The sequence below is a fragment of the Camelina sativa genome, chromosome 16 (assembly GCF_030686135.1).
Source record: "Camelina sativa cultivar CO46 ecotype springtype chromosome 16, ASM3068613v1".
In the NCBI taxonomy this organism is placed as follows: Eukaryota; Viridiplantae; Streptophyta; class Magnoliopsida; order Brassicales; family Brassicaceae; genus Camelina; species Camelina sativa.
In genome coordinates this window covers 18,662,586-18,689,566 of record NC_141895.1, presented here as the reverse complement: position 1 = coordinate 18,689,566, position 26,981 = coordinate 18,662,586, and the positions used below count along the sequence as shown (strand labels likewise).

The following is a 26,981-nucleotide window of genomic DNA, read 5'->3' as shown; positions in this document are numbered from 1 at the left end:
CATCAATTTATTAAAAATTGAGATATAAAAAAATCAGAAAATTTCATAATAACAAAAAAGAAAATAGAAAAGGTTTATGCTGGAGTTTTGAGTGAAATCTTATGTCAGGTAACAAGTTTTCCCTATTGGCTTCATAGGATTGTTATTGACAAGAGAGTCTCCTCTTTAAGTGTAAGTTTTTTGTTTGGCCACTCTTTTTTCTATTTTTGACTTTCTTTGGTAAATATCTATCTTTTAACATTAATCTGTATATATATCCACTTTAGTTTTAAAAAGGTTGGTTTGTAATGGTTAACTTCTTCATCTAATACCTAAAACTAAACTAAACTTTACAATTATTTATGTAGCTGATTCACCTAAAATAAAAAGAGCATAATTTTAATTGTATTGCTGTATTCTGATCCCAATCTGACGCAGCACTTGTCAAGTGTAACCTGTTTAGGACCAACCATTCGTTATTTAAACAAGATATATCAAAAGTATAATTTGGTTATAAACTCTTTTTGTAATGAAATATCGTCAGCGTATATTTATGGGACCCCGTTGCTATCAAATGTATCATACACACCCACTTGTTGAGCATATCAGACCTTTTATAATTATACCCTCCCGTACACATACTTTTCCAAAAGATACGTTGATATAGCTAGCATAAAACCAAAACAAAAGTCCCATAATTGGACAATAAAAAGAATAAAAATAAATCATCATCATATATATTTTTGTTTTTCTCCCAGAAGCCCAGTGGGCTTTTACTCCAATTCCAAAATCAAAACCGAGGATCAAAGTGCAACCCATATAGATGGGATCACTAGTCCAGTTTGCGTTTCTCTCTCTCTTTTTTTTTTTTTTTTTTTTTGTTGAACAAAGTCCAGTTTGCGTTTCTCATTTTACCGAAATCACGTACATTAGAAGTTTAGAACCATTGTTAGATATCACAAAAATATATGATAAATGTGTTTTCTAGTTTAATGATAAACAAAATAGCTCATTGGTTTATTTTATTTTGGTGTCAAAGTAAGCTAAATCATAAAAAATAAAGAGAGAGAGTTCATCTTGGTCTTCTATATGATTTCTAACTTCTAAATAAAGATCACTTGTGAGTGTTTCATGTATCATCAATTTCTTGTACGCATATACTTTGTCTAACGGCCCTTCTCTCCTTTATAAGGTCCCTTGAATTTGACATTACGGCAGAATGATATTTGGGTTTTTATATTGACATTGTAGAAATGGCCCATTAACTTACACGGGCTTAGGACTTTCTTGTACAAATCCAACATATCAATGAGACTTTTCTTGTACAAACCCAACGTACCAGAATTGTTGCATTTTATTTAACGTGTTTCATCAAGTTTCTAAGACTTTTGTACTACCTCCGTAAAAAAGAAGTAAGATGTTATTGACTCTGTTCAAACATTCACATACCTTATAGAGCTTGGATGTAGTAGCCACTAGCCATGAAACAAAATGTGCTTATCACGTAGCAATACGTACTAATATATAAATAGATATCCTTAAAGATAATTAAATTGGTCAAGTAGGTGATTTTTCTTTTCTTTTTCTTTTTGAACAAAAGGTAAGTAGGTGATAAAAAGGTCAGTTTATTATTACTCATTGTTTCACTGTTGTAAATCGAACGTTCAACATTTTAATCGTAGTATCGTGTAGTTTACATTTTGGCACTTATTCAACTTGTTGCTTTTTTTATAAACAACTTGTTTCACATCAAGTCATCAGTCACTAATGCATTAGTAATTTTTATATATATTTTGGGATGTACCACATCAACATGTCATATTCTCACGCACTACCAGGTTTTATTACGAGTTATGACAAGGATGATACAGAACAATCAATAATTATGCTCCTACTATTTGAAGTATCAATATACAAAATTCTGTATTCTTCTTCATCTCAACCATTACAAAGTAAAATATAGGGGAAAAAATTGTAAAATAAAAAGGTGAAAATAAAACCCAAGGAAGGACCACGTAAGAGAAAGGAGTAAAAAGTATGATTGTCCGAAAGAGAGTTGCAGTCTTGCAGATGTTACATGAAGAGGGAGAGATTAGAAGTCGTAGCTTACTAGCCGTGACAGTCTTGTAGTAGTAGTGTGGTCCTTCTCTCACCTGATCCCCTTCTCTCTCTCCTACTCATAACTTATGCAGATCATTATAACAAAAAAAAAAAAAATTATATATGGTTTTTGGAGCCTCATCATTATCATTTTTAATTAATTGTACCCTACATTCATGTATTTTCTTAATATGTTGGATACTGAAACGAGTAATTGATCATCTTACCCAATATAGAAGTTATTGACCATGTCACAATTCGTATACAAATATCGACTTCTCTATTCTCTACTTTCTATACATTTGACCCAAATAAATCCAAAAAAAAAAAAATCTATCATACACAAATACTAATCAATACTAATTTCTTAAGATCTTATTAACATCTTAGACACACAAAAAAAAATATTAAAGACCTTGGTTCTTCATTGAATTCGCTTAAACTACTATAGTGTTTTGTTAAAAAAAAAAAGAATGTTGATAGTTTTAATTCAAATTATGAAAAAAAATTATTAACAAACGAACGATGGTGTTGGGCGAAATTGTAATTTAATATTATTCTAAGTGTATCCAATATTAGAAAATAAAATGATACTATATATTATCATGTAATTAAGATCATCGTCGACCAACTTTTGTTGGATTTGCACATATTGACATGCAATTTTTTTTTTTTGGTTTTTGATTGCTTATATCTCATGATTAGTACATAATTAAGTCAGATTAACTAAATGACCAAAATCACTCTCATATCATGAGGTTGTGCCACTCTCATATCATTCTCATTTTCCCACTAAACTTTATTTGCAAAATTGTAACAAAAATATGGCTGGTAATGATGGTTTCACAAGCCTCAATGCTATCAAACCTTTCAAACAAACCTAGAAAATTAAGGTGAAAATGGTTCATTGTTGGAAGCAATACTCTACTTACACAAAAGTGACAAATTACAAAGTTGGTGGTTTTGACCGAATCATATGTAAGCTCTAATTCTCACTTTCTAATATGTTAGTAATATAGAAATGACATTTTCTCATTCATTTTTTTTAATCTAATATTAGTCCTTTTATTTGAAATTGTAGGTTTTGGAAAATATACTATTTTGAAGGCAAAAACAAAACCTAACCCGTAAAGTCATTTTTATATGCTTAACTATATCTCTAATTTATAATGTTATCTAATTTTAGTTGCACCATGTTTAATTAGTGGATACGGTTGTTCTAGAAAATCGAAAGCATTGGTAAGTCTATTACATTTTTCATTTTTATATGTATTTTCTTGGACATTATTTAGTTTGTAACTTTTGTTTTCATATTATTGTACATGTGAATTGGTTTCAAAATGGATAATTAACTATGTAGTCGAAGCTCAGGAAAATGTACCTGAATTGCTTAGTTAGAAGTTTTGAATATAATATTCATTATGTTTATTCCTTTCTAAAATACGTATTTGATTGTTGTACTATTATAATTACCTGAATTGGTTAGTTAGAATTTTTGAATATAATATTCATGATGTTTAATCCTTTCTAAAATATATAGTATACGAAGACAAAAAAAACAATTAACCCCAATGTCAAAGTTAACGTACCAATACTATACATGAAAAAAATATGTGTGTGCGATGGATCGTATTTTTCTTTGTTTGTCCTGTATTATATATTTTTCATACTTAACTCCAAACAATGTTAAAATATATGTAAGTACCCACTATATGTCAATAAATATTCCTCTTAGTATTACTCATTATGCTGTCATGATTTTTGTAAGAGTTATGTGGTTTGTAAAATTCACAATCATATGTTAGAGAAGGTTACATTTGATATTTTAACAAATGTATTTTTTTGCAAGTAGGTTTGTCGAAACACACACTGTAAATGTGTAATTTTTAGGAATTGCAGTTTTTTTTTTTTTTTTTTTGTTTTGTTTTCGATACTCCTACATCTTTATATTAAATTATACCATATCGATATTCCTCCGCGCTGTAGCACGGATCCAATCATAGTTATGTAATTAAGATCATCGTCGACCAACTTTTGTTGGATTTGCACATATTGACATGCAATTTTTTTTTTTTGGTTTTTGATTGCTTATATCTCATGATTAGTACATAATTAAGTCAGATTAACTAAATGACCAAAATCACGACAAAGAACATATGTTCTTAGCTAGTGTCGAGTTGTCGACTATGATTGGGCTTCTTCGCCATTGGTTTTCATTTGATGAACTCGAAATTATCAATCTCCGTCCCGTCAACCCACTCATGCTCATCGAGTCATAGTGTGCTTATTGAGTTATCGTATTAACATAAGGCTTGACTTTTTTATAAACAAAGATTCCTTTATATTATGTAGGTCGGCACGAGCATATACCTTTTTTTTGGGGGGGGGGGGTTTGAAGTTTTTGACCTCCAAGCCACTTGGCACGTGAGACGCACGCTTCCGTGACCGTGAAATGTAAAATTTTGAGCATCTCACTTCTCCAAGTAGAGAGACGAGAGAAATATGTCTATTGAACGGACACTAATTTATTTTAACTGATCTTATTCATTCTTTTATGGATGAAGTGCATATAGAGCATCAAGTTATATGTTTTTTTTCATATATTTAATAAGCATCGCCATGCGCACAATCAAACGGTCGCAAACGTAAGGAACCGAGTTCTAAGCAAAAACAAGTTAATATATATTGGATGGGGACAGAACATGTTATAAATCTTACGTTAGTTCTGCAAAAATAAATAGCATGTGGTATAGAGGGAACTTGATATTATTCCAATGTTTTAATACTGATTGAATTACATCAACTAGGATAATTTACGACAAGATTAATTACGTGATATTGAGGAATTAATAAAAACAAGTAATGGGAAGGTAAGGTAAGGATAATAGACGACATGCATATCTTAGTTAAGATCACAAAGGACCCTAATAATTAGTTATGTGATAGCAACACTTGCATGTCCCATTTGCAAAACCCTAGGGTACAAAAAACAATTTTGAAAGAAATTTTTTTGATGTGGATGCCCAGGAGAGGCCTAGCTATAGCATTACATTGCATCTACATATGGGGGACCATTACTAGCTAACATTTTTCTCACATTTATATACAAATATTTATTGTAAAACTTCTCAAAACGTATTGTTCAAAACAGCAGGACCATAGAACTAGCCATGTCTCGGATTGTCCTTAAAAGTATAAAATCTATTCTCTTTTAGTTACTTGGTTCTTTCCTCTGTATGCTTAAGTGAGGATCACAAGTTCATCAAGGACCATCTTGTAGCTGCAAACTATTCATGAAAGATTCTTTATCAAGAGACAATGATTCGCTAGATGTGTCTTTCCACATTTAATTCATTGTTGAAAAAGTACTACTCTTGTTTTTATAAGACGCCTTATATTTTAATTAAACTTAAACCTAATTAAAACACAACGTTTTTCATATTCTTTAGTTTATTCTTCTAATAAGTTACACTTAATTAATGTTTCATTCCATTATTTGTGCAATTTTGAGGTTAATTTCATGAGAGCAAGTCATAAGTTTTTCACATTTTCTGAATATCTATAAAATAGCATTAATTTTTCCAACAACGGTGAGAAAAAGTGAAAAACTAATGAACGTGCTCTAATCTTCAACCAGCTGAAACGGTTATAAATCTAAAGTTCAAAGATCTTTCACCATCCACAGTTCGATCTTGCAAGTACGACTAACTTAACTAGTTGAAAGGAATCTCCTATAACTTTTTCTTGATTTTCTATAAAGATACATGTATACACAACTAAAAGATCCAAACTCATTGATTCTTTTTGAAAAAATAGCTAGCTCTTTCAAAAAAATATTAAGAGTTTGTCTTTTTTAACATGAATTAATTGCACAGTAATAGGGTTCTAGAGTAGTAGCCCTAGCATCTCCTTTCACTCAGGAAATGTCCCTCTCATCTCTCTCTTTCATCACACACACACACACATACACACACACACACAAACTCAAACACAAAAACTTTCTCTCTGGTTTAATTAAACCCCCTTAAACCTACATGACTACCCTCTTATCTTTTTAAGGTCACGAGACCCACTTTGCTAATTTAGTTTCCACACGCAGAGAGAGAAACAAAGAGAGAGAGAGATGGGAGGGAGGGTTTGTGGCAGATAAACTGATAGAAAACTTTCGAACCTCTCTTATTTAACTTTTACTACTCTCTACGTTTTTCTCTTCCTTTTGTGGTGCCGCCTCCAACTGAAAGTCTTCTAAAATATATTCTCAATTATTGTAGCTCTCTTCGGGAGAAGTCTTATCTCACGCCAATCTTACTATGTATATGCCCCACCAGATCACTTTCTTAGTTCTATCTTCCATTAATAATTTCCTAAATCTTTATATTGACACCTTTTTTATTGAAAATTTTGGACAGGAGGCATGAGGAGAATTACTTAGACCTCAACAATCTTCCAGATGATTCTTCTAAAGATGGCAATAAGCAAGCCCTCGAGGAAGGTTCTTCCTCTGGTAGGCATACCATAAAACCCTAACTTTTTCTTTAGTTAGATATAAGTTTATTAGATTATACTAGAATTATTGTGTTAATGTGATTTTTTTCATTGTTGGTAAATAGGTCAAAGAAAGAAGAAAGGTAGTAAAGATAGGAAAGATGAGAGTGGGAAGGTGTACGAATGTCGATTTTGTTCACTCAAGTTCTGCAAATCCCAAGCTCTTGGTGGCCACATGAATCGCCACCGACAAGGCAAGTCCATTTTTATACATATATTACTCTCTCCTTCAACCTCTTTTAAACTTTTATATAATCCACATTTCATATTCACACTTTTCTAGTTCGTCCAAATAAACCCTCTCTTTGTCTTTCGATAAATGCTTGATGTCACATCCATGCTTTGACTACAACTAAACACGAGTAGATGTAGCTTAATCGCATTTAAGACTAAAACTCTATCGATGTGTCCTTTTTCTCTATGAACTTATATTAAAGAGAGGGAGACCGAGACATTGAATCAAGCTCGTCAATTGGTCTACCGTAACGATACCATAACCCCACCTGGAATTTCACCTTTCGGGTACTTTCTTTTACCTCTTCAATGTACTTAACATCATTATTTTCGTGTAAATATGTGCTTTATTATCATATGAATGATATAATTGGAATTATTGGCAGCTATCACACTACAGATCCAACAATATACCGGTCGGTTTACTCATCACCAATGCTATACCCCGGAAGCTCCTCAACAAACTTGGTTCCACAACCGCCCATGCCGCCGCCGCCGCCGCCATATCCATACTCTTCAAACCAATACTCTCCTCACAACCACTTCAACGACTACTACTTAAACCCATCTTTCCGAGCGAGCAGAAGCATCTCTCCAAACCCTAACCTCCCCACCGCAACCACTGTTAATTACATGGCCGATAGTCCTGTGGAACCGAGCTGCTACACTTGTGTAGGTGCACCCATTGGTCCGACCGGTTTCCCTAGCCGTGACTCCGCCAGCGTCCGTGCGCCGCTCGAACCGCCACAAGGTCGTGATAGTGACGCTTCACGGCAGCGTTTGGATCAGTCTCTTAGGTTCCCCATCAATCGGTTCCAAGATCATCACTCGCTCTGAAATATTAAAATAGATTCCCTCTGCTTTTCTTTTTCTTTATCTTCTTTTGTTATTTTGGGTATTTTTCTTGTTCTCTTAATTTGTTACTTTGTTGGGTCTATGTAAAAGTGGGATCAAGAATTGTCTAAACGTTATGGATCCTACATGTGTTATTACCACAATGACCTGTTTTCCTGTTTTTTTTTTTGTTTGTCTAGTTGAATATCTATATTTAATCTCAAACGGTTTTGTTTTGTGATTATTATTGTTATATCTAACATTATGATTTGTGTAGTACTCGAATTTAGTGCGGTATAAATACAAAAATGAAAAATTATCGTACTGAATCGCAGATGCAAAACGATGTTAAACCAATTCATTTAAGACTAAAGTTAACATAGTTAGAAGATGAGAGGGACCATCATGGATGTGTACTATTGGGTATAAATTAAAAGGTGAACGTTTAACAAAGTTTCCATTTATGGATACACAATGGAAGTGATTACTATAAGCTAAAAATAAAGCTTTTGCAATATATTATAATATTAGAGAACAACGAGAGGACAGAGGAACCGGACAAATGGGTCAGAGAGAGAGAGAGAGAGAGAGAGAGAGAGAGAGAGAGAGAGAGAGAGATTGTCTTGATAATAATATATGATACAATGTGTAGTGAGATTGGAACAGCCTTTATCTGAGCTCATCTAGAACTCTCAGCTATTTTGGCCTGAAGCTAGGTGTGAGGATTGGGGATTGGAGAGACTTGGTTTATGGGTTTTGGCGTTGGTTGTTCAAAATCAAAATTTAAAAGGACATTTTGTTACATATAAAGTTATAAAGTGTAAGAAAGAAGTAACTAGATCCAGATGGAGACCGTTAGATGCAAGCTGAATTCCCCTAACTAGTTAAACTTCCCTTTTGCATTTTCAGCTCCACTCTAGTTCCTATCAACTACTACTTCGATTTTTCTTTTTTTCTTTTTTATTTTTTTAAAATCCTATTAAAAAGCTACTCTACTCGATTTTTGTTACAAAAGAAAATTTTGTTCATCCAACACTGACCAACAATTACGCCCTCTTTACATGCCACATTTATTTGTTATCCAAAATCGGCTAATTTTTTTGTTACACTCGAATATTATACAACTATATTGATACCATAGAGAAAAATATAACTTTATATATAACCAAAGAACCTCGTTCGAAGAAATATATATAGTGAAAATATTTCTTTTGGATGATAAAAAAACATGGTGATAATTTCTTGAAATTCTTGTTGAGACATATTATATGTGGTCAGGGGGTAATGGCCTCGAGTATATCTATTGTTTCTTTATATTTAATCTGACCTTAATTTATAACTACACATAGATACATACACATGTATACAGAGATCGATAGGTGAGGTGGCCGAATCACTAACTTGATCTGCATTGATATAACATGTTTTTATTTGTTTTCTGATGTCATGGGTTAGCTAGCATTGTTTAGTCGTAAGAGCACTGGCCTATTGTACAAGCATACGCAAGTACACTTATACAATATGCAATGGAAACGACAGAGATGAGTTTTTAGTTTCAAACAACGTGTGCTGGGTACGAATCATTGTCTACATGTATATGCATGTATATAACTATATATCACTGATATATATACTGTAACGTCAATACGTCATCATGTGGGTAAAAACCATTCAATCTCGATCGGATGATTTATGAATTATGAGTCATGGGACCAAACTTTTTTTTATATAATTTAAATTCTATCGTTGTAGAGTAAAACATATTTAGATAGATGAAGTTATGAAATTAGATGTGTGGTTTGACATGGAAGGGATCACATTAATCAGCCCTCCAAACTTTTTATATTTGTCTCGCTATATATAGTTAGCCCAAACCGGTCTATCAGTAGCCCGACCTGATTGGACATTTATCTTATGTAGCTTCGGCCGATCCTACTTCTGATTTTTTTTTTTATTATTGTTATCGTTTTATGATTTTATTCTCTCCGGGTGATGTCAACTCAAAAGTATGTTGACCAAGTAACTTTAATTGATATTATATAGATTGGACGAAAGAGCTGTGAATAGTTTCCACGGCAGCGCCGTATAACAAGGCACCTATTACACTTTTAGGTTGTCGATGAAATGCTTGAGACTTTGAGTGAAGATTACAATATAAGATATGAATGTATAATATACATATATATCTATATTATAAAACGTTCTAGATATGCTGTATATTATAATATTGTCTATATCTTATTTATATTTTTCGACTACCTCACAAAAGCCTCTTGTTGGTGAAATTTTGTATCAAAGCATATATATCTAACAAAAAAATATGAAAACATTTGGAGTAGTTATACATATCCATGTGAATTATCGATATTGTAAAAGCCATTATCCGGCTTAGCCCGACCCTGAAAATACTGTTTAAAAGTAATATTTAAGCTATAAAAACATAATTTTTTGTTAGATATGTTTTAACCCTTGACTAGCTTGACATGTTTTAACCCAAACACATGATTAATGTTTTTGGCGATTAAATATCTAAATTTGATCCCTGGTCTTTAAGAGCTAGTTTGGACCAGATATATAAGCTTTGAACCTAATTAACATTCCCGATCTACCGTTTTTCCTATGTTAGAGATGCTTCGATAAGTAAATGCTTTAATTAGTATAGGTCAATACGATTTTTTATTATAAAAATCATAGATACTGTGTTTGATTTAGAGTTGTAAATATTAAGGATCAATCATGATAAATGATTTATTCCATCACATATTCAGGATCAACCATATTTTCTAATTATGTATATAATATCATGTAATTATGTAGTATAGAATAGTCTAGAATTCTCTCTATGTGTATATATATCTACTCGATTGTACTCAATAAGAGTATCCATTACAGTAAACATTTACATGGTATCAAGAGCCATATACGATCTCCGATTTTTTTTTTTCCTTTCTTTCTTCTCTTGTTTTTCGTTCATTCTCTTCATCCTTATCGTCATGTTTGTCCAACCTTAACCAACAGATACTCTTCCCACCGACAATTCCGCTCTTTTAACTATCAACATGGCTAACGTTACTAAACTGCTTTCCACAAATTATCTGATGTGGAAATTACAGGTTCGTGCTTTCGTCGCTGGTTACTGTCTTGTAGGCTATCTCGATGGCTCCACGGAAATCCCACCATCAACCACCACCACCAATGATGTCGTTACTCCCAATCCAGCGTTTATCTTGTGGCAACGACAAGATAACCTCCTTTACAGTGCTCTCCTCGGCTCCATATCACTTGCTGTTCAGCCTCTTCTCTCACGAACCTCCTCCTCTGCCGAGATATGGACTACTCTGGCGGCCACATACGGAAAACCAAGTCGGGGAGATGTTCAACAATTACGTGATCAGCTCAAGGCGTGGAAGAAAGGTGATAATATGATTGATGACTACATTCAAGGCATGACTACGCGCTTTGACACTCTTGCCAATCTGGGCAAGCCAATGGACCACGATGAACAAATTGAACTCATTCTTGATGGACTTCCTGATGTGTATCAGCCCATCATTGATCAAATTGAAAGTCGCGACATTACACCTCCCATCACATACGTTCACGAACGTCTCCGCACTCGTGAAGCTAAGCTTCTCTCTGCTGCTGCTGCTACGCCGTCTCTCCTTCCTGTCACGGCGAATGTGGCTACTCATCGGTCCAACAACAATTACAACCGCCAAGGTCAATACAACAACAACAAGAACCGCCACAACAACAACAACAACAACACCAATCACAACAACATTAACACATCAGGTCAGAATTGGACACAATCCTACAACAAAAATTACCGTGGTTCCCGTCCTTATCAAGGACGCTGTCAGCTTTGTGGTGTTCACGGTCACTCTGCCAAACGTTGTCCTCAATTCCAGAGTAACTCTGCCTTTCCTGGATCTTCTCAACCTAGTCCGTTCACTCCATGGCAGCCTCGGGCTAATTTGGCTATTGGTTCCTCCTACAAATCCGACCCATGGCTTCTAGACAGTGGTGCCACACATCATATCACCTCTGATCTGCAAAATCTCTCTCTCCATCAACCATATAATGGAGGTAACGAAGTGCTCATTGGTGATGGCTCCGGTATTCCAATCACTCATATGGGTTCCACAACTCTATCTTCTCCGTCTAAATCATTTGCATTACAAAACGTGTTGTGTGTTCCTAATATACATAAAAATCTAATCTCTGTGTAAGTCTCTGTGCACTTGTTCCCGGCTTCCTTTCAGGTGAGGGATCTTCGCACGGGGGACCTGTTACTCCAGGCAGGACAAAGAATGAATTGTATGAGTGGCCCCTTCCATCATCTCACGTTCGGGCTTTGTATGCTTCCTCCAGTTTGAAGACAACTCTCTCCTCGTGGCATGCTCGTCTCGGCCATCCGTCTTCGGCAGTTTTGAAAACCATTGTTTCAAATTTCTCTTTACCTTTGTCAACGCTTTTTGCTTCTTCTTGTTCGGAATGTTTGCTTAATAAAACCCACAAGTTGCCTTTTGCTTCATCCTCTATTTCTTCCACAAAACCACTACAATACCTCTTCACGGATGTTTGGACCTCACCTATTCACTCCATAGACAACTACAAATATTATCTCATATTTATAGATCATTTCACACGGTATACCTGGTTCTATCCTTTACGGAAGAAATCTGATGTTCATACAATCTTCAAAGCCTTCCATCCGCTTGTTGAGAATTATTTTGGTGAGAAGATAAAAAGTTTGTACTCTGATAATGGCGGCGAATACATTGCCTTACGAAGTTACTTATCCTCTCATGGAATTACGCATTATACGACGTCACCTCACACGCCGGAGAACAACGGAATTTCGGAGAGTAAGCATCGTCACATTGTTGAGACTGGTCTCACACTACTATCTACCGCTTCAATGCCTACCCAATATTGGTCCTACGCCTTCGCAACAGCAGTATATCTCATTAATCGCTTACCGACGCCAGTTCTGAACAATCAATCTCCGTATCAATGCTTGTTCAACACCACGCCAAATTATCAAAAAACTGCGAGTCTTTGGTTGTGCCTGCTTCCCTTGGTTGCGTCCATATGCTTCACATAAGCTCGACGTCAGGTCCAAACGCTGTGCTTTTCTTGGAAACTCACAAACACAGAGTGCTTATTATTGCCTAGATATTGCTATCGGTCGGATCTACATATCACGACATGTTCCCGTTCAAAGCATCATCGAATTTGTCACCGTCATCGAATCTGTCACCGTCGTTGGATTCTGCATCTCCACTCATACATTCATTCCCCCCGAGCGTGGTCCATCACCCTACCTCACCGTCCAATCCACCGCCGTCTTTTGCTACTCCACTCTCGCTGGTACTTTCATCTCCCTCTACTAACCCTGTCGCCTCTAGCGACGAAGGATCTTCACCCTCGACCTCCTCTCAGGTAAGTTCTCGTGAATCCTTATCTTCTTCCTCATCATCTTCCTCCTCTTCCTCTGAGCCCACTGCTCCTACTCAAAATGGGCCACAACCCACGGCCCAGTCCAACAAACCTCCTCATAAAACAGTTCAACATCCCAATAACCCTCACCAGGCCCAAACAGAAAATAATACCCAACAAGAAAACCTAAGCCCAAACACAAATAGTTCGCTCTCTCGATCGGGGGATTCTACTTCATCTTCGACCTCCTCCTCTGTTCAACAATCGCCGGTGAATCCAGTGCCTCCACTGCTGCTGAATCCCGTGCCTCCACCAAAATCCGGCCAACACTCATCCAATATCAACCCGAGCAAAGGATGGTATTGCCAAACCAAACAAGCGATATTTGCTCACCACGACTCTTGCCTCGTCTCCTCCATCCGAACCTCGTACGGCTATTCAAGCACTCAAAGATAACCGGTGGCGGGGTGCGTGCACTGCTGAAATCAACGCCCAACTTCGTGAGCATACTTGGGATCTTGTTCCTCCAACTCTGAAAAATGTAACCATTGTTGGTTGTCGTTGGATTTTCACAACTAAGTTCAATGCGGATGGATCAATCAACCGATACAAAGCTCGATTAGTGGCTAAGGGATACAATCAACAGCCTGGAATCGATCATGCAGAGACCTTTAGTCCTGTTATAAAATCAACAACGATCAGGGTTGTGCTTAACGTTGCTATTGATTGTTACTGGCCGATTCGTCAACTGGATGTCAACAATGCTTTCTTACAAGGTACGCTGACTGATGAAGTATATATGTCTCAACCTCCTGGTTTTATTGATCAAGATAGAGCTCATTATGTTTGTAAACTATGGAAAGCCATTTATGGGCTCAAGCTAGCACCACGAGCGTGGTACACTGAGTTGCGGACATATCTTCTTGCCACTGGTTTTTCTAACTCCATTGCAGACACATCACTGTTTATCTTGCGTCAAGGCCGATCAATTGTCTACGTGTTGGTATATGTGGACGATATTATTGTCACAGGTAATGACAATGCTCTTCTCACTCGCACTCTTGATGCGTTGGGCAACAGATTTTCGGTGAAAGCTCATGAGGAGTTGTCTTATTTTCTGGGAATTGAAGCTACACGTACGGCCACAGGTCTTCATCTCAATCAATGCAAATATATACTCGATCTTCTAGGACGAACCAACATGTTACAGGCAAAACCGGTCACTACACCAATGGCGACAACACCAAAACTCACTCGTCACTCCGGCACTCGTCTCTCTGATCCCACTGAATATCGAAGCACGGTTGGCAGTCTACAATATTTGGCATTTACTCGTCCTGATATTTCCTTTGCCGTCAATCGATTGTCACAGTTTATGCATGCTCCTACATCCACTCATTGGCAGGCAGTTGAACGGGTCTTACGGTATCTACGGGGCACGTACTCACATGGTATTTTTCTCAAACGCAAAAATCCTAACACACTTCATGCGTATTCAGACTCTGATTGGGCAGGAGATTCCGGTGACTATGTCTCCACTAATGCATATGTCATCTACTTTGGTCACAATCCTATATCATGGTCATCTAAAAAGCAGAAGGGTGTGGCACGTTCTTCAACAGAGGCGGAGTATCGTTTAGTCGCAAACACCTCGTCGGAGCTCACATGGATATGTTCATTACTTCAAGAACTTGGCATTGCTTTACCTACTGTCCCAACAATATACTGTGATAATATGGGCGTCACATATCTTTGTGCAAATCCGGTTTTTCACTCAAGGATGAAACACATTGCTTTGGACTACCACTTCATTCGCAGTCAGGTTCAGGCTGGAGCTCTTCGTGTTGTCTATGTCTCTACCAAGGACCAATTGGCGGATGCATTAACCAAACCTTTGTCTCGTGCACCATTCCTTCATATGTCCAGCAAGATTGGAGTTACACCAAGTCCCTCCATCTTGAGGGGGCGTATTAAGGATCAATCATGATAAATGATTTATTCGATCACATATTCAGGATCAATCATATCTTCTAAATATGTAAATAATATCATATAATTATGTAGTATAGAATAGTTTAGAATTCTCTCTATGTGTATATAGCTACTCGATTGTACTCAATAAAAGTATCCATTACAGTAAACATTTACAGTAAATAGCATGCGTCAGTTTAATGCGAGTTTATGTTGGTTGTTGTTGTAGTTTTCTTTGGAAAAAATAGACTTAGTTTTTTACTGGCCATATGAGATTAGTTATGATTTCGACATATGATTACCATAATGAATCATTAGAAATATACACATCTACATAAATTAAAGATGTAATATGGTTGAATCGTTATCCCTCAAAATTTGAATACTTCATAATCTTTTATCATAAAATTATCCTCATCAATTCCTCATGATTTATCCGGTAACAGCAATTATATGTTTTTCTTCTATTCATTTTGTATAATCAAGATTTAGATTTTGAGAATAAGTTCTGTATCTAAACTGTATCCTTCAGTGATCATAAAATAGAAAAGAAAGAAAAGAAAATAGAAAGCTAGAAAAAAAAACTTGAAGCACGAACGAAAGATGTGAACAAGTCACGGTTAAGACAAAGAAAAAGAGAGAGAGAAAGCAATGTGAAGACAACTTTAACTAATAACAAATCTTTCGTATCGCCGCTAAAAGCCAACACCACACACGTAGAGACAGATCCGTCAAGCAAAAACGTTTTCGTCCCGTACCTTTCTTCCGATTTATCTCGGGATTCTACGTCCGTTATCCACCACATCTCTACATGTAAATCTAAATACATACACAAATATGCTTATACGTATAGATAAAATACGTAGATATAGGCAATATGTATGTATAGAAGTAGGAATGATATATGCCTAGTGTGTCTAAGACAGATAGGCTCAGAACTACACTAAAAATGTTGCAGCTAACTGTTAAATAGCAATCAATCTACACTGCCATCGATTCAAAACATACTGGACCGTCGTGCACTCCAAGAAGCAGAAGAATGTTTAAAGTTACTGCCTTAATATTTGTTTTCTCAATTTGCATTTGTATTTCTGTTTACATTACATGCATGCTCTTAACCCTTCTTTATTCATTTTATTTGTTCATTTTATTTATCACTCATGATCTCTTATATATCTCTATGTTTATGTCTCTATATACTTCATTAATTACGAAGATATCTTGCTGGAAACTAGTTGTAGAAGTATTATATAGTCACGTGGGGACATGATCTCTTAACTTGCAGTTTCAAATATTTTTACCAATTTTTTTTTATATATAAGTATCTTTGAGTTATAGTTGAAATTTGAAAACACCGAGTTGTTGTTATCATTGTGAGTAAATATATTTTTGTTCTTAACTCGAAATTTTGTATCTTTCTGCTTCTACTGAAGCTAGGAATAGAAGACTAGTAGGAGCTAGGTTATGTGTGTGTATATTATACACTATCTTGCCAAATAGTACAATATATATATATATATATATATATTGAGCAAAAAAATAAAATAGTACAAGATATCTTAGATATGTAAAATAGTACAAAAAATAACATATCGATATTTTGGGAATAATTTAGTCTAAGATATGTAAAATAATACGTCGAATTCAAAATTTTACAGTTGAAATGTATTATGTATATGTTATATATATATATATATATATATATATATAAACCAACTTTTCTTAGATAATAAATGTATATGACATAATACTTATGTCGAATTCAAATCTATGAATAAATAAACCAATTTTTCCTAGAGTCGTTGAGATATCTTAATATATACAGAAACTAGTAAATATAAATAGACAAACTATTAATATCACTTACCTTACATGCTTGGATAAACATAAGTAAATTAATTTATAAAAAACCTTGAAAATCCATAATCCCTAAAAACACCTAAAACATTATCCTACCTAAAATCGAAACACTATTAGAAAAACACAAAATAAAAATTCATATTAATCCTAATTATATAACTGAAATTATAAAAACGTGACGTTATAGAAATTTATATGATTAATAAGAGTTGCAGTAACTTATATTAATGTATTTTACCTGTAGCTATGATGAAAATAGGAAATAAGAGATTTTCCATTTTGATATCTGAAACAGTTATTATAATAGACCTATACTAGTAGCCTTGCCGCATGCAACCATGCTACTCTACTTAATTATACCCATTAATTAGCTTAGCCTCATTGTTTTTATTCTCTCTCACTAGTTTTCTTCTGAACCACACACAGAAGAAAACTCTCATAAAACAATTTCCACCAATTATATATACGCGTAGCAATGATATGGATGAATAAATTAGTCATCGTCGGCCTTATCAATTTACTGAGCTCTATCTATCTCCATTCTTCTGAAGTAACAAGGCCCAAATTTTAAAACTCTAAGGGCCTCAATATTTGGAAGCCGAGAAGAATGGGATTTATTACGTAACACAAATGCATCTTCCCTTGGCGCTTTTTTACTCGCCGTGGACGTGGACAAACAAACGGAAAACTAACATCGACAAATGTGTTTTCTGAATTGTCTTCAAAAGTTTAGTTACTTATTTATCTCCGACAAAAGGCCTTAGGACTTCTGAAATCTAAAATTTGGAAACTCAACTCGGTTGCATCTCCCTCCAACCTCATCGGGCCTCTCCTATTTGGACCATCGGTTGATTCATTTCTCCTACTCCTAAACTTATCTTCTTTAATTAATCACTTAAAAAGATTAGTAACTTGTCTTTTGCGGTTTTTGTCTTTTAATCCACTGATATTCTATATATATATATATATATGATGTACAGAAATAGCTTGTCGGATCCATGTTTTGGAGTGAATAAGGACAAGTTTTAGATGACAACATACACATGGAGTTAAGTTAGTAATTATGGTTCATAGTGTTTGATCTTAGTTCATAGGTTAGATGGAAACTATCTTGAAGGGTTATAGATTTGAAGTCTTCTATTTTCTTCGGTAAATTTGAAGTCTAATATGCTTGAGCCTAACAATAATTGGTTTGTTATAGCTTGTCTTCTATTTCATGCGTCACAAGTCATTAAATTCATGGTAGTACATTTATTTTATGCTGTTTTGTAATTCAAATCTGACTTACATACACATAATTTTAGAACGAGCAATCAGACACAACCAAATCGATCTGAGTTTTTATTTCTTTATTTTATCACGATCTAGATCTTATAAAACTTTAGTTTGCAATGGAGCAATAATATTAGTATTTGTGGCAAAGTTAGCTGTCTTTTTCACTTTTCCAAATCTGGTCTTTTGAAAATTTTCTAGTGCTCCACTTGTTTGCTTAAAAATTATTAGTTCAAAATTTCGATTCTTTTTTGCTATTTTAGTTGTTATTTTGTTCCGTAAGACCCATTTGTTTTTATTAATTTGTTTCTTATGACACACAGACTCCAGACTAAGAGGATATTCGTAAGAGCTTTTCTATGACCAGACATTATCACTCATTTTTCAAACTTTGGATTGTGGAATATGTTAGTCTCTTTACTTACAAAGGCCCTCATAAAAAATTTTGTAGCTATGGATGCTTAACGTGACCCGTATGTACGTGCACGAATTTTTCATAAGTGATATTTGATTTATTGTAAGATATAGTTATATTGTTGTTAATAGAAATGGATTTTTTTTTTGGGGTTTTGTTGAAGGGATTTTTTTGAAAGTACTTTTATAGGATAGTAGTAAAACATATATATTGGTAACCATTAGAAGAAATAAAAAGAAAAGGAATAAAAAAAACAATGCGAAACAGAATAAACAGTTTTTGAGGAATGAAAAGAAAATCTGCTGAGAATAAACAAAATAGGAAATTGTAATCAAACAATAAAAATATATTTTTAAATATATTAAATATTAAATAAATCAAATTTTAATGATAATACTAATACTAATTTTAATGTATATATGCATAATAAATTTTACATTTGATTTCAAAATTAAGGTTCTGGAGTTAAATTTTAGATATGTCATATTAAATATTAATAATTAATTTTAACCTACAATAAAATTTTAAGAGTAATTTAAAATATTTTTAATTTTTATTTATAATATAAACATGAGTCTTTTAAATTTGTTTTATTTTTCATACAGATTTCAAATAAAGCCTTAAGATTAGTTTAACATGAAATTCATATCAAAAATATTTTTTTCTGTTATTACATTGTGAAAATATGAAAATTATTTTATTACAAAATTTAAATATTATAAATAAACATATTTTTTATTTATTTTAAAATATAAAACGAATTTTAATATTTGTTCTTTTTTTGTTTCATTTGTTCCTCATCAATTTTGGAGAGGAACATTTTTGTTCTATTATTCATTATTTTTTGAAGAATGTAGAGGAAAAAATATTACTTTCAAATGGTAAAAAAATTGTAGAAAAAAGAAGAATATGATATTTCTCCTCGTTGTTTTCCTAAACTGTGGTCACCAATTGGATTGGAGTTGTTAATTACATTTTGGAGAGATAATGTTTATAGTTTGGATTATTCAGCTTATTTATTTTCTTGAATTAAATTAACTGAACCTTTACACTTACGGCCTAACATATATGTTTAACCAAGTAAAAGACCAATTACCAAATTCCCTGGCCAAGCCCAATAATTTTAACTCGAGAGGACAACAAAACTTTACCTTTTCTAATACAATCCAACTCTCCGACCAAAACAGTAACAAAAAGTAGAATATTTATCGGCAATTTCTTTAATCATCCTCGACCACAAGGTCATCATCAGTTCCAATAGAACCATCAAACAACATCCAAGTTCATCAAGAATTTACAGAAGAATTTACAGAATCAAGTGACTACAACACTCATGTGTGTTATTCTATTCCAGGGTAAGCTAATTACACTTTTTTTTTACTTTTCTAATTTGATCAGGTTCTGGAATTCTTATCGGGTGTATATTCTTTTTATATAGATAGATTTGATCAGGTTCTGGAATTCTATGTTAGCGATGCATTCAAAGCTTTTCAGATCCAAATACCAATCATCTGATACTGCCGCACAATGATTAATGACTTTGGTGTTTGTTAGGGACATCTTAAATGTAAGTAGTCAATTTTTTCCCATAGCTTAGGCTGAAAATTCTCGTTAACTTTCCACTCTCCAGTGGCAACCATTCTGAAAAACTTGTTAACCAAGTATTTTTTATAGTTGCTTGGATTAGAGTTCCCTGTTTAAAGATCAGGAAAACAGATCTATATTAAAACACATATTAAAATATATTGTAAAGGTAAACAAATATAATCTATAATATAATTGAAATACACTCACATCAACATTAACGAATATCATTTCCAATGTTCCTCCTCAGAAAGTCGTATACTGGCTCCAACAAAGTACAATCTTGACTTGTATCTTCCAAATGGTCTTAAAAGGCTCGATATTAGTAAGACTTGCGAAATCATTGTTTGCAGCCATTTTTGTTATTTTGGAACTGTATATGGTTTGTAGTAGTAGAGATGATTTAAACCTTCATTATGTCTCTCTTATTTATATTAGTAGGGAACTTTTTAAAAATATATCCTAGTTTTTAACAGTTAATCATATCGTATATCAAGATTTGGTAAGTTGCAAAGATTTTGTAAACTATATTATTTGGAAATCGTGTAGATTATGTTAGCTTTCCGATTTTTTGGCTATATGACGTGAGTAGATGATATTTGCTTTAGTACCTAATTATTTGGGTCGATTTGTTTAGATTTAATGGCATATACAAACAAATATCTTATTACCATATTTTTGGTTTCCGATTTTTATTTGTTCATAATCTCTTAAATATAAATCTGTTTGGCTCCGATTTTTTGGCTAAACAAATCGTAATATCTGTTTGGCTCCACAGTTCCTTATTAATTGATATCTGTTTGGCTCCAAGAATTATACTTATCCTCGTTCCAATTTAAATGGTATTTTACGTAATAATCTCTTAATCTATGTCTATTTATTAAAAATGCTTCCCTTTTAATAGTATAGATTATATGACCCAATCATATTTTTTCGTTTAATTTGCTTATTTGGTATATTAGTATATTCTAGTGAATTTGATCAACCCATAGGTTTTTGAGACTGGAAGAAACGAATTCTTTGGACAGAAAGGACATGTGTCCATTTCTAATAAGGTAATTTTCTTTTTATAATTTTTTATTTAAATATATAATAGTATTAAAAGATATTATTTGTAGAAACGAACGAGCGTTGCTGCCGTTGTAGATGGTCTAAGACCATCTTTATCGGATCTCTTAGGTCAAATTCTTAATTCTTAGATTTTGTCAGATTAAAATTAAATCAAAAATCATAATATTGGTAAGAGGTAGCCCTTGGCATTCGGGTACTTAGGTCGGGTTCGGGTTTTCTGGTAGAAGATTTTAGGATCCATTCGGGTAAATGCAAAAATTCGGTTCGGTTTCGGTTTGGATCTTTTTGGGTTCGGGTCAGATCGGATATGGATTTTCAGAACCGCTAAAAATCCGATTATTTTCGGATACATAAAAACCGGAAATTTACCCGAATACTCAAAACTTTTCGGGTAAATTCTTGGGTTTTGGGATAAATACGTGAATTTTTTGGAAAATTTTTGAAATCTCGGGTAAACAATTGGGTATTCGAGTCCTAAATTATTAATATCTATTTTTATTTCAGGTATTTGTGGATTCGGGTTCGGTTCGGGTTCGGGTTTTCGGGTACAAGAGTTTAAGACCCAATAGAATAAATCTAAGATTCTGGGTTCGGATTTGGGTCCAATATTTCGGTTCGGTTCCGGTTCAGATTTTCGGTTCCGGTTTTTTTGCTTAAGAGGTTTAAGAATCTTTAAGAGGCGTCGACGTGGTCAATACTAGTTGGTGATTTTTTTTCTCTTCTTCCTCTCTCCTTCTTTTGTTCGCTTCTGTCTCATCTCTCTCTCTCTCCCTGTATTTCTCGAATGCTCCGATCGCGATAGCTCTCCGACAAGGATTGTCTTAAGATTGAATTCCCCTTTTTGCAGAGCTGGTGTTGGAGAATTCTAGTAAAGGTTCCTTTTTTTTTTATGTGTGTTTCAAACGAATCTGGTGTTGTTATTCACTAATTCAGAATTTTTGTGAAGTTAAATTCTCCAGAATTTTCATATTTAAAGAGATTAATTTAGTCAATCGTCTCTTATTCCTGAATAATTCAGTTTGTATTGTCCAAAGAATTTGGCCTTTAAGATTGAAAAGGTAGCAACTTTGGGATTAGGCTGAGTTCATCTATAAGTACATAAGTATTGTTTGTGGTTTCTCTGTTTACTGTTTTGTACCTGAAAACATTAAGCATTGTCGACAAAACCCCTCTTTGATTTGATCATATGGATGAGTTTTCCTAACTTTTAACTGAGCCAGTGAACATTTGCAAAGTTGTATTTAAGGATTGTCTTAAGATTGAATTCCTCTTTTTTGCTTTGTATCTTGTTCGTGTCTTGTGGAACTGCTTTTTGTTTATGGTTTGATTAGAAAGAAATCGGGGATATTTTTTGTTTTTGAATGTCTTTGGATGTTGTTATATATGTTGTGATTGCTGAATCGTGTTTATCCAACCCAAATTCTGAATCTTGTTGTTTAATGCTAACAGACAAATGATTTATACTTGTTACATTGAAAATGCCTTTATATAAATGATACAGTTTTTTTTCCCAATATGTTTGGTGTTATTGTTGTTGCTAATGCTTGTAGTCTTTTGAATTAGAGTTCATTCATTCTCTGTACTCCCCGTCTTGATATAGAAATGGTCACAAGTCTGCTTAAGCATCTTATGTTATAGTCACAGGACATGACTTGTATAGTTAAGTGGATGCTTTCACCATAAAAAGAGAGAGGTAGCAGAAGGTGTTGGTCTAATTGGTTGTAAAAAAGCTTACATGAGGTCAGTTTAGTTAGTTTATTAAAACTGATCGTAATTCTTTTTTTTTCTCAGTCTGTAGTGAGACAATCTCTTTTAAGTATTTGGTAATCTCTGATCTAAAGAGGAAGTGATCAACAGGTCAATTAAAATCCAATGTGCACTCAACCACGATCTAGTGGTGTCTTCGTAACACTTTAGGATTGAATCCACATAGACCAAACAATGCATTATGAAATTGTGAAGATTAAATATAGCTAAGACAAAAGAAGAAATTTGTGAATATTGTAAGAAATCAAAAAAGGAAAATAAACTAGTTGCTTTTAATCCATAAAGGAAATATTGGGTGCAGGAAATCTATGGGGAATATTATGTTGGACTAGGATGATTAGATGGGGATGCGTTAACCACCGTTCTAGAACTCAAATCACGGTTGTAAAGCTAACCTACTTCTGCAGCGTTAACTATTTATGCAATGTATTCACTAAACCCTAAACCGTCGTTTGGATCTAGCAAACCAAGCAAACAATAAAAGTTTAGGTTTGATATGTTCACAAGGTGCCTCAACTTCAACTTCCGTTGGCTAAGGTCCACCTTGCTCACCTATGTTCTTTTCTAGCAACTCAACAACACTTTTGGTGCCCCGATGAATTTAACCTATGATCATAAACTAGGTAGCTAATCTAGTTTAGGCTTTAAGAACAACAATAGATGAAAAACAAAATAGATCAACCCCAAATCTAGATCACCATCGTTAGAGAATAATAAACCCCTTTGAAACCCAAAACCCAATAAAGAAACTACTGAGACACGGAGAAACAGAAACAACAAATCAAAGATGAAGAAGACATAATTAAATTGCAAAAGAAATAAAGAGGGTTTAGAAATCTTCTCCAAGGTGTCAAGAAGGATTAGAGATATTCTCCCAAAGTTTACAAGTCTCAAAAGCGGCGTAGAAAAAAGGTTTTGCTTTCTAGAGGTTGAGCCTCGTGCTTAAATAGTAAAATAAAACCCTAAAAATCGGTTTAAAACGAAAAAAGAAAAGTTGCTTCGGGTTCGGGATCGGTCGATCCTAATGTGGATCAGTCGATCCAGGATGCTTTTTCTGTGTTTGCTCCATCTGCTAGCTTGTCCGATCGGTCTTCAACCAATTTAGCTCCAAATTTATGCTTTCATCAACAAAACACTCAGTTTTCTTCAAAAGCAACCTAGAACCTGTACAAACTCATAAAAGACTAAAAAGACTCTAAAAGCACGCTTTGACTCAATAAAAGACTCAAAACAAACCTAAAACCTATGGTTAAAACCTATAAAATACAGACACATCAATTCCCCCGGACTTGAATCTTTGCTTGTCCTCAAGCAAGAACATACAAAAACTCAAGAACATAGAAAATGTTTGAAAGTGGAAACTCACATATTCTTGGGAACCTCTTCTTTGCACTCTTCATCAAATCAAATTAAGAACTACTTTTTGTACTCTCCCCATGATTAGGATCAACACTCCTTACTCTGAACTCCACAACCTTAAAGAACCTTCACTCTCCCCATCATTGTCTCTCTACATCAGATTAATAAAAGGGTGCGGTCTTACCATGGGAGTATCGATCATTGAACCTTTCGACTCCTTCAACCTCTTATTGCCCAAGACCTCCTTCATATAGTCCCTTTCCTCTCTCTTTTCTCACTTCCAAAGGATTGATTTCTCCCTAATTTTCTAGGGTATCATTTTATTTTATTTTATCAATCCTCTGCTCTTTTTCTTTTGGGACAGGTTTCCATGAATTCCGAAAGATGCACGGGTTTACGCACATCCCTTGGTTCACTTCTTTTATTACCTATATCCTTTTATTCCTTTCTTCCCTTTTTTTTACTGAGTACTGAAGGGAAGAGTGAGGGGAAGCATACTTTGCGAGGAGATGCATGTCTCGTGAGGCTTGAAGGGAGGAGTCTTGTCCGATGTATACCAAGCCCCAAGGTAAGAAGTTTAATCCGGTTAAGTCTTATCAAAGCTAGAGACAACTTCTGGTTCAACTTATTGTCCTCCTTGGCGAGTGTCTTTTGGGGCGTGTTGAGCCTGCTCATGTTCATTCCAAGCTTCATTCCAAATCAAAAGTACTAAAGCAATCATAAGAGTGTTAGTTCAAGGCAAAGACTCCTAGAAATGATCATAGTTTCCCAAATTTTTTTTTAGAATAAAAAGACTCAAAGAAAAGAATAATTCAAAGAAAACAACCATAGAAAACGATATCAGTGACTTGGAGACATCCATCCCCCGGACTTACTTCACACTGTCTCGGTGTGAAAGCAAAACCAAGGAAAAAGCATCTCCGACAAAGAAAATAAGAAAACATGAAAATGAAAAAGAAAGGAAAAGAAACAAAAACCGGTGATTTCACAGTTGGTGTCGGAGTTGTGTTGGCAAGGGTGGGGATCGATCAGTCTCGGAATGGGATCGACTAATTTGAAACATTATTGAACTTGAAAATACCCGCAGCAAACCAACGGGATCGACCGATCTGTAAGGAGGATCGATCGATCTGAAGCACCTAAAACAAAAAGAAAATTTCGCATCTTCTGCGTTTGGAACCTGTTCCTGAAAATACTTAACACCAAACGTGATTTCACAGTAATAAATCCTAAAACAAAACCAAAATCTTAAGACAAACAAAAATTAAAGGCTAAGCGAGCACAAAACCCATGGGTTGCCTCCCATAAGCGCTTGGTTAAGGTCTATAGCTTGACCGCTCAACACAAAATGTTAATCATGAGTATCAAAAGGCTGAGTCAATGGACCTTTAGTCCTTCTCTTGTTAGTGCAGTAAACAATATGTGTCCAGTAACACACAATTATCCATGGCAAAACGATAAAATCCACATCAAGGAAGTTTACTACAAATGTAGCATATACTTTTAAATATTCCTTGTTGGTTGGATGCTCATGAGGATCAAATGCATTTAATAGGAAAATAAAGTCAATTTCAGGTTGAAACGAGGTTTTCACAAAATAATCAACTTCATCACCATTAATTTCATAAAACACAATATCCTCATTCATATAATCAACCTCATTGTCTTTTGTTTCATGCAGAATTGTATCAATATCAAGAACACACCCTAGGTAAGATTCTTCAAGAAGAGAGCTAGATACATTAGGCATTGAAAACTCAAACTCGAGATCATGAACACTCAAAGCACAATGATATTCAATATCAAAACATATTTCATGATAATCCCTAGCAAGTTTTTCTGATCTTAAAATGTCTAGACCTTGAGACTCACATATCAAATCATAGCATTCATCAATGAGCAATGGAGTATCCAAACTAGAAGTCACCTCTTCAATGCATGGCATGTGAATATCCTCAAAATCATGAATTTCAAGGGTGGAAACGAATGTACCTTCTATTTGGCTTGGTGGAACCCAATATATTACCTTTTCACAAGCATGAGCTTCCCTAACCTCTATGAACGTGGGCTCCCTCCCTTCAAGTACTGCTCGATGTGAGATGACATTCAACAGGATCATTGCTGCTAAGTTCCTCCTTGTCATTGTTGGATGCTCCATGGAAAGTTCATCCAACCTAACTTTTTGATTTGGTGTAAGAACACTCTCATCAAACGGTGGCTCCACATAAAGCTCATCTAGAATGTCTTCATCAAATATGGTCTCCTCTTCGTGTGGCCAGTCATCGTAATCCATGAACCCAAAAACATTTTCCATTTTTTTTTTAAATCTACAAAAAAGAGAAAATAATAAAATTAGTAAAAACAAAAAAAAATCTTAGACTATACTCAATTCTAAAATTTCAAAGGCAACGTTTTGGTCTCCGGCAACGGCGCCAAATTGATCAACATGTCAATTAATACCCAATGTGCACTCAACCACGATCTAGTGGTGTCGTCGTAACACTTCAGGATCGAATCCACAGAGACCAAACAATAAACTATGAAA

General features: G+C 34.5%; 1 protein-coding gene across 1 annotated transcript; it reads left to right on the top strand.

Annotated features, from left to right (window-relative positions):
- The first annotated feature begins 6,095 nt into the window (after positions 1-6,095).
- LOC147925711 (zinc finger protein JAGGED) lies at positions 6,096-7,936 on the top strand. The gene is made up of 5 exons (XM_087490464.1): positions 6,096-6,391; positions 6,489-6,583; positions 6,690-6,818; positions 7,062-7,146; positions 7,245-7,936. Coding segments are annotated over exons 1-5 (762 nt in total). The 5' UTR covers positions 6,096-6,389; the 3' UTR covers positions 7,696-7,936.
- The last annotated feature ends 19,045 nt before the right edge of the window (positions 7,937-26,981 follow it).

Excerpts from the sequence above, each read along its gene's own strand:
- LOC147925711 (XM_087490464.1), top strand. Across the intron at positions 6,584-6,689 it reads CGAGGAAGGTTCTTCCTCTG|GTCAAAGAAAGAAGAAAGGT; the intron begins GTAGGCATACCA and ends GTTGGTAAATAG. Across the intron at positions 7,147-7,244 it reads CCTGGAATTTCACCTTTCGG|CTATCACACTACAGATCCAA; the intron begins GTACTTTCTTTT and ends AATTATTGGCAG.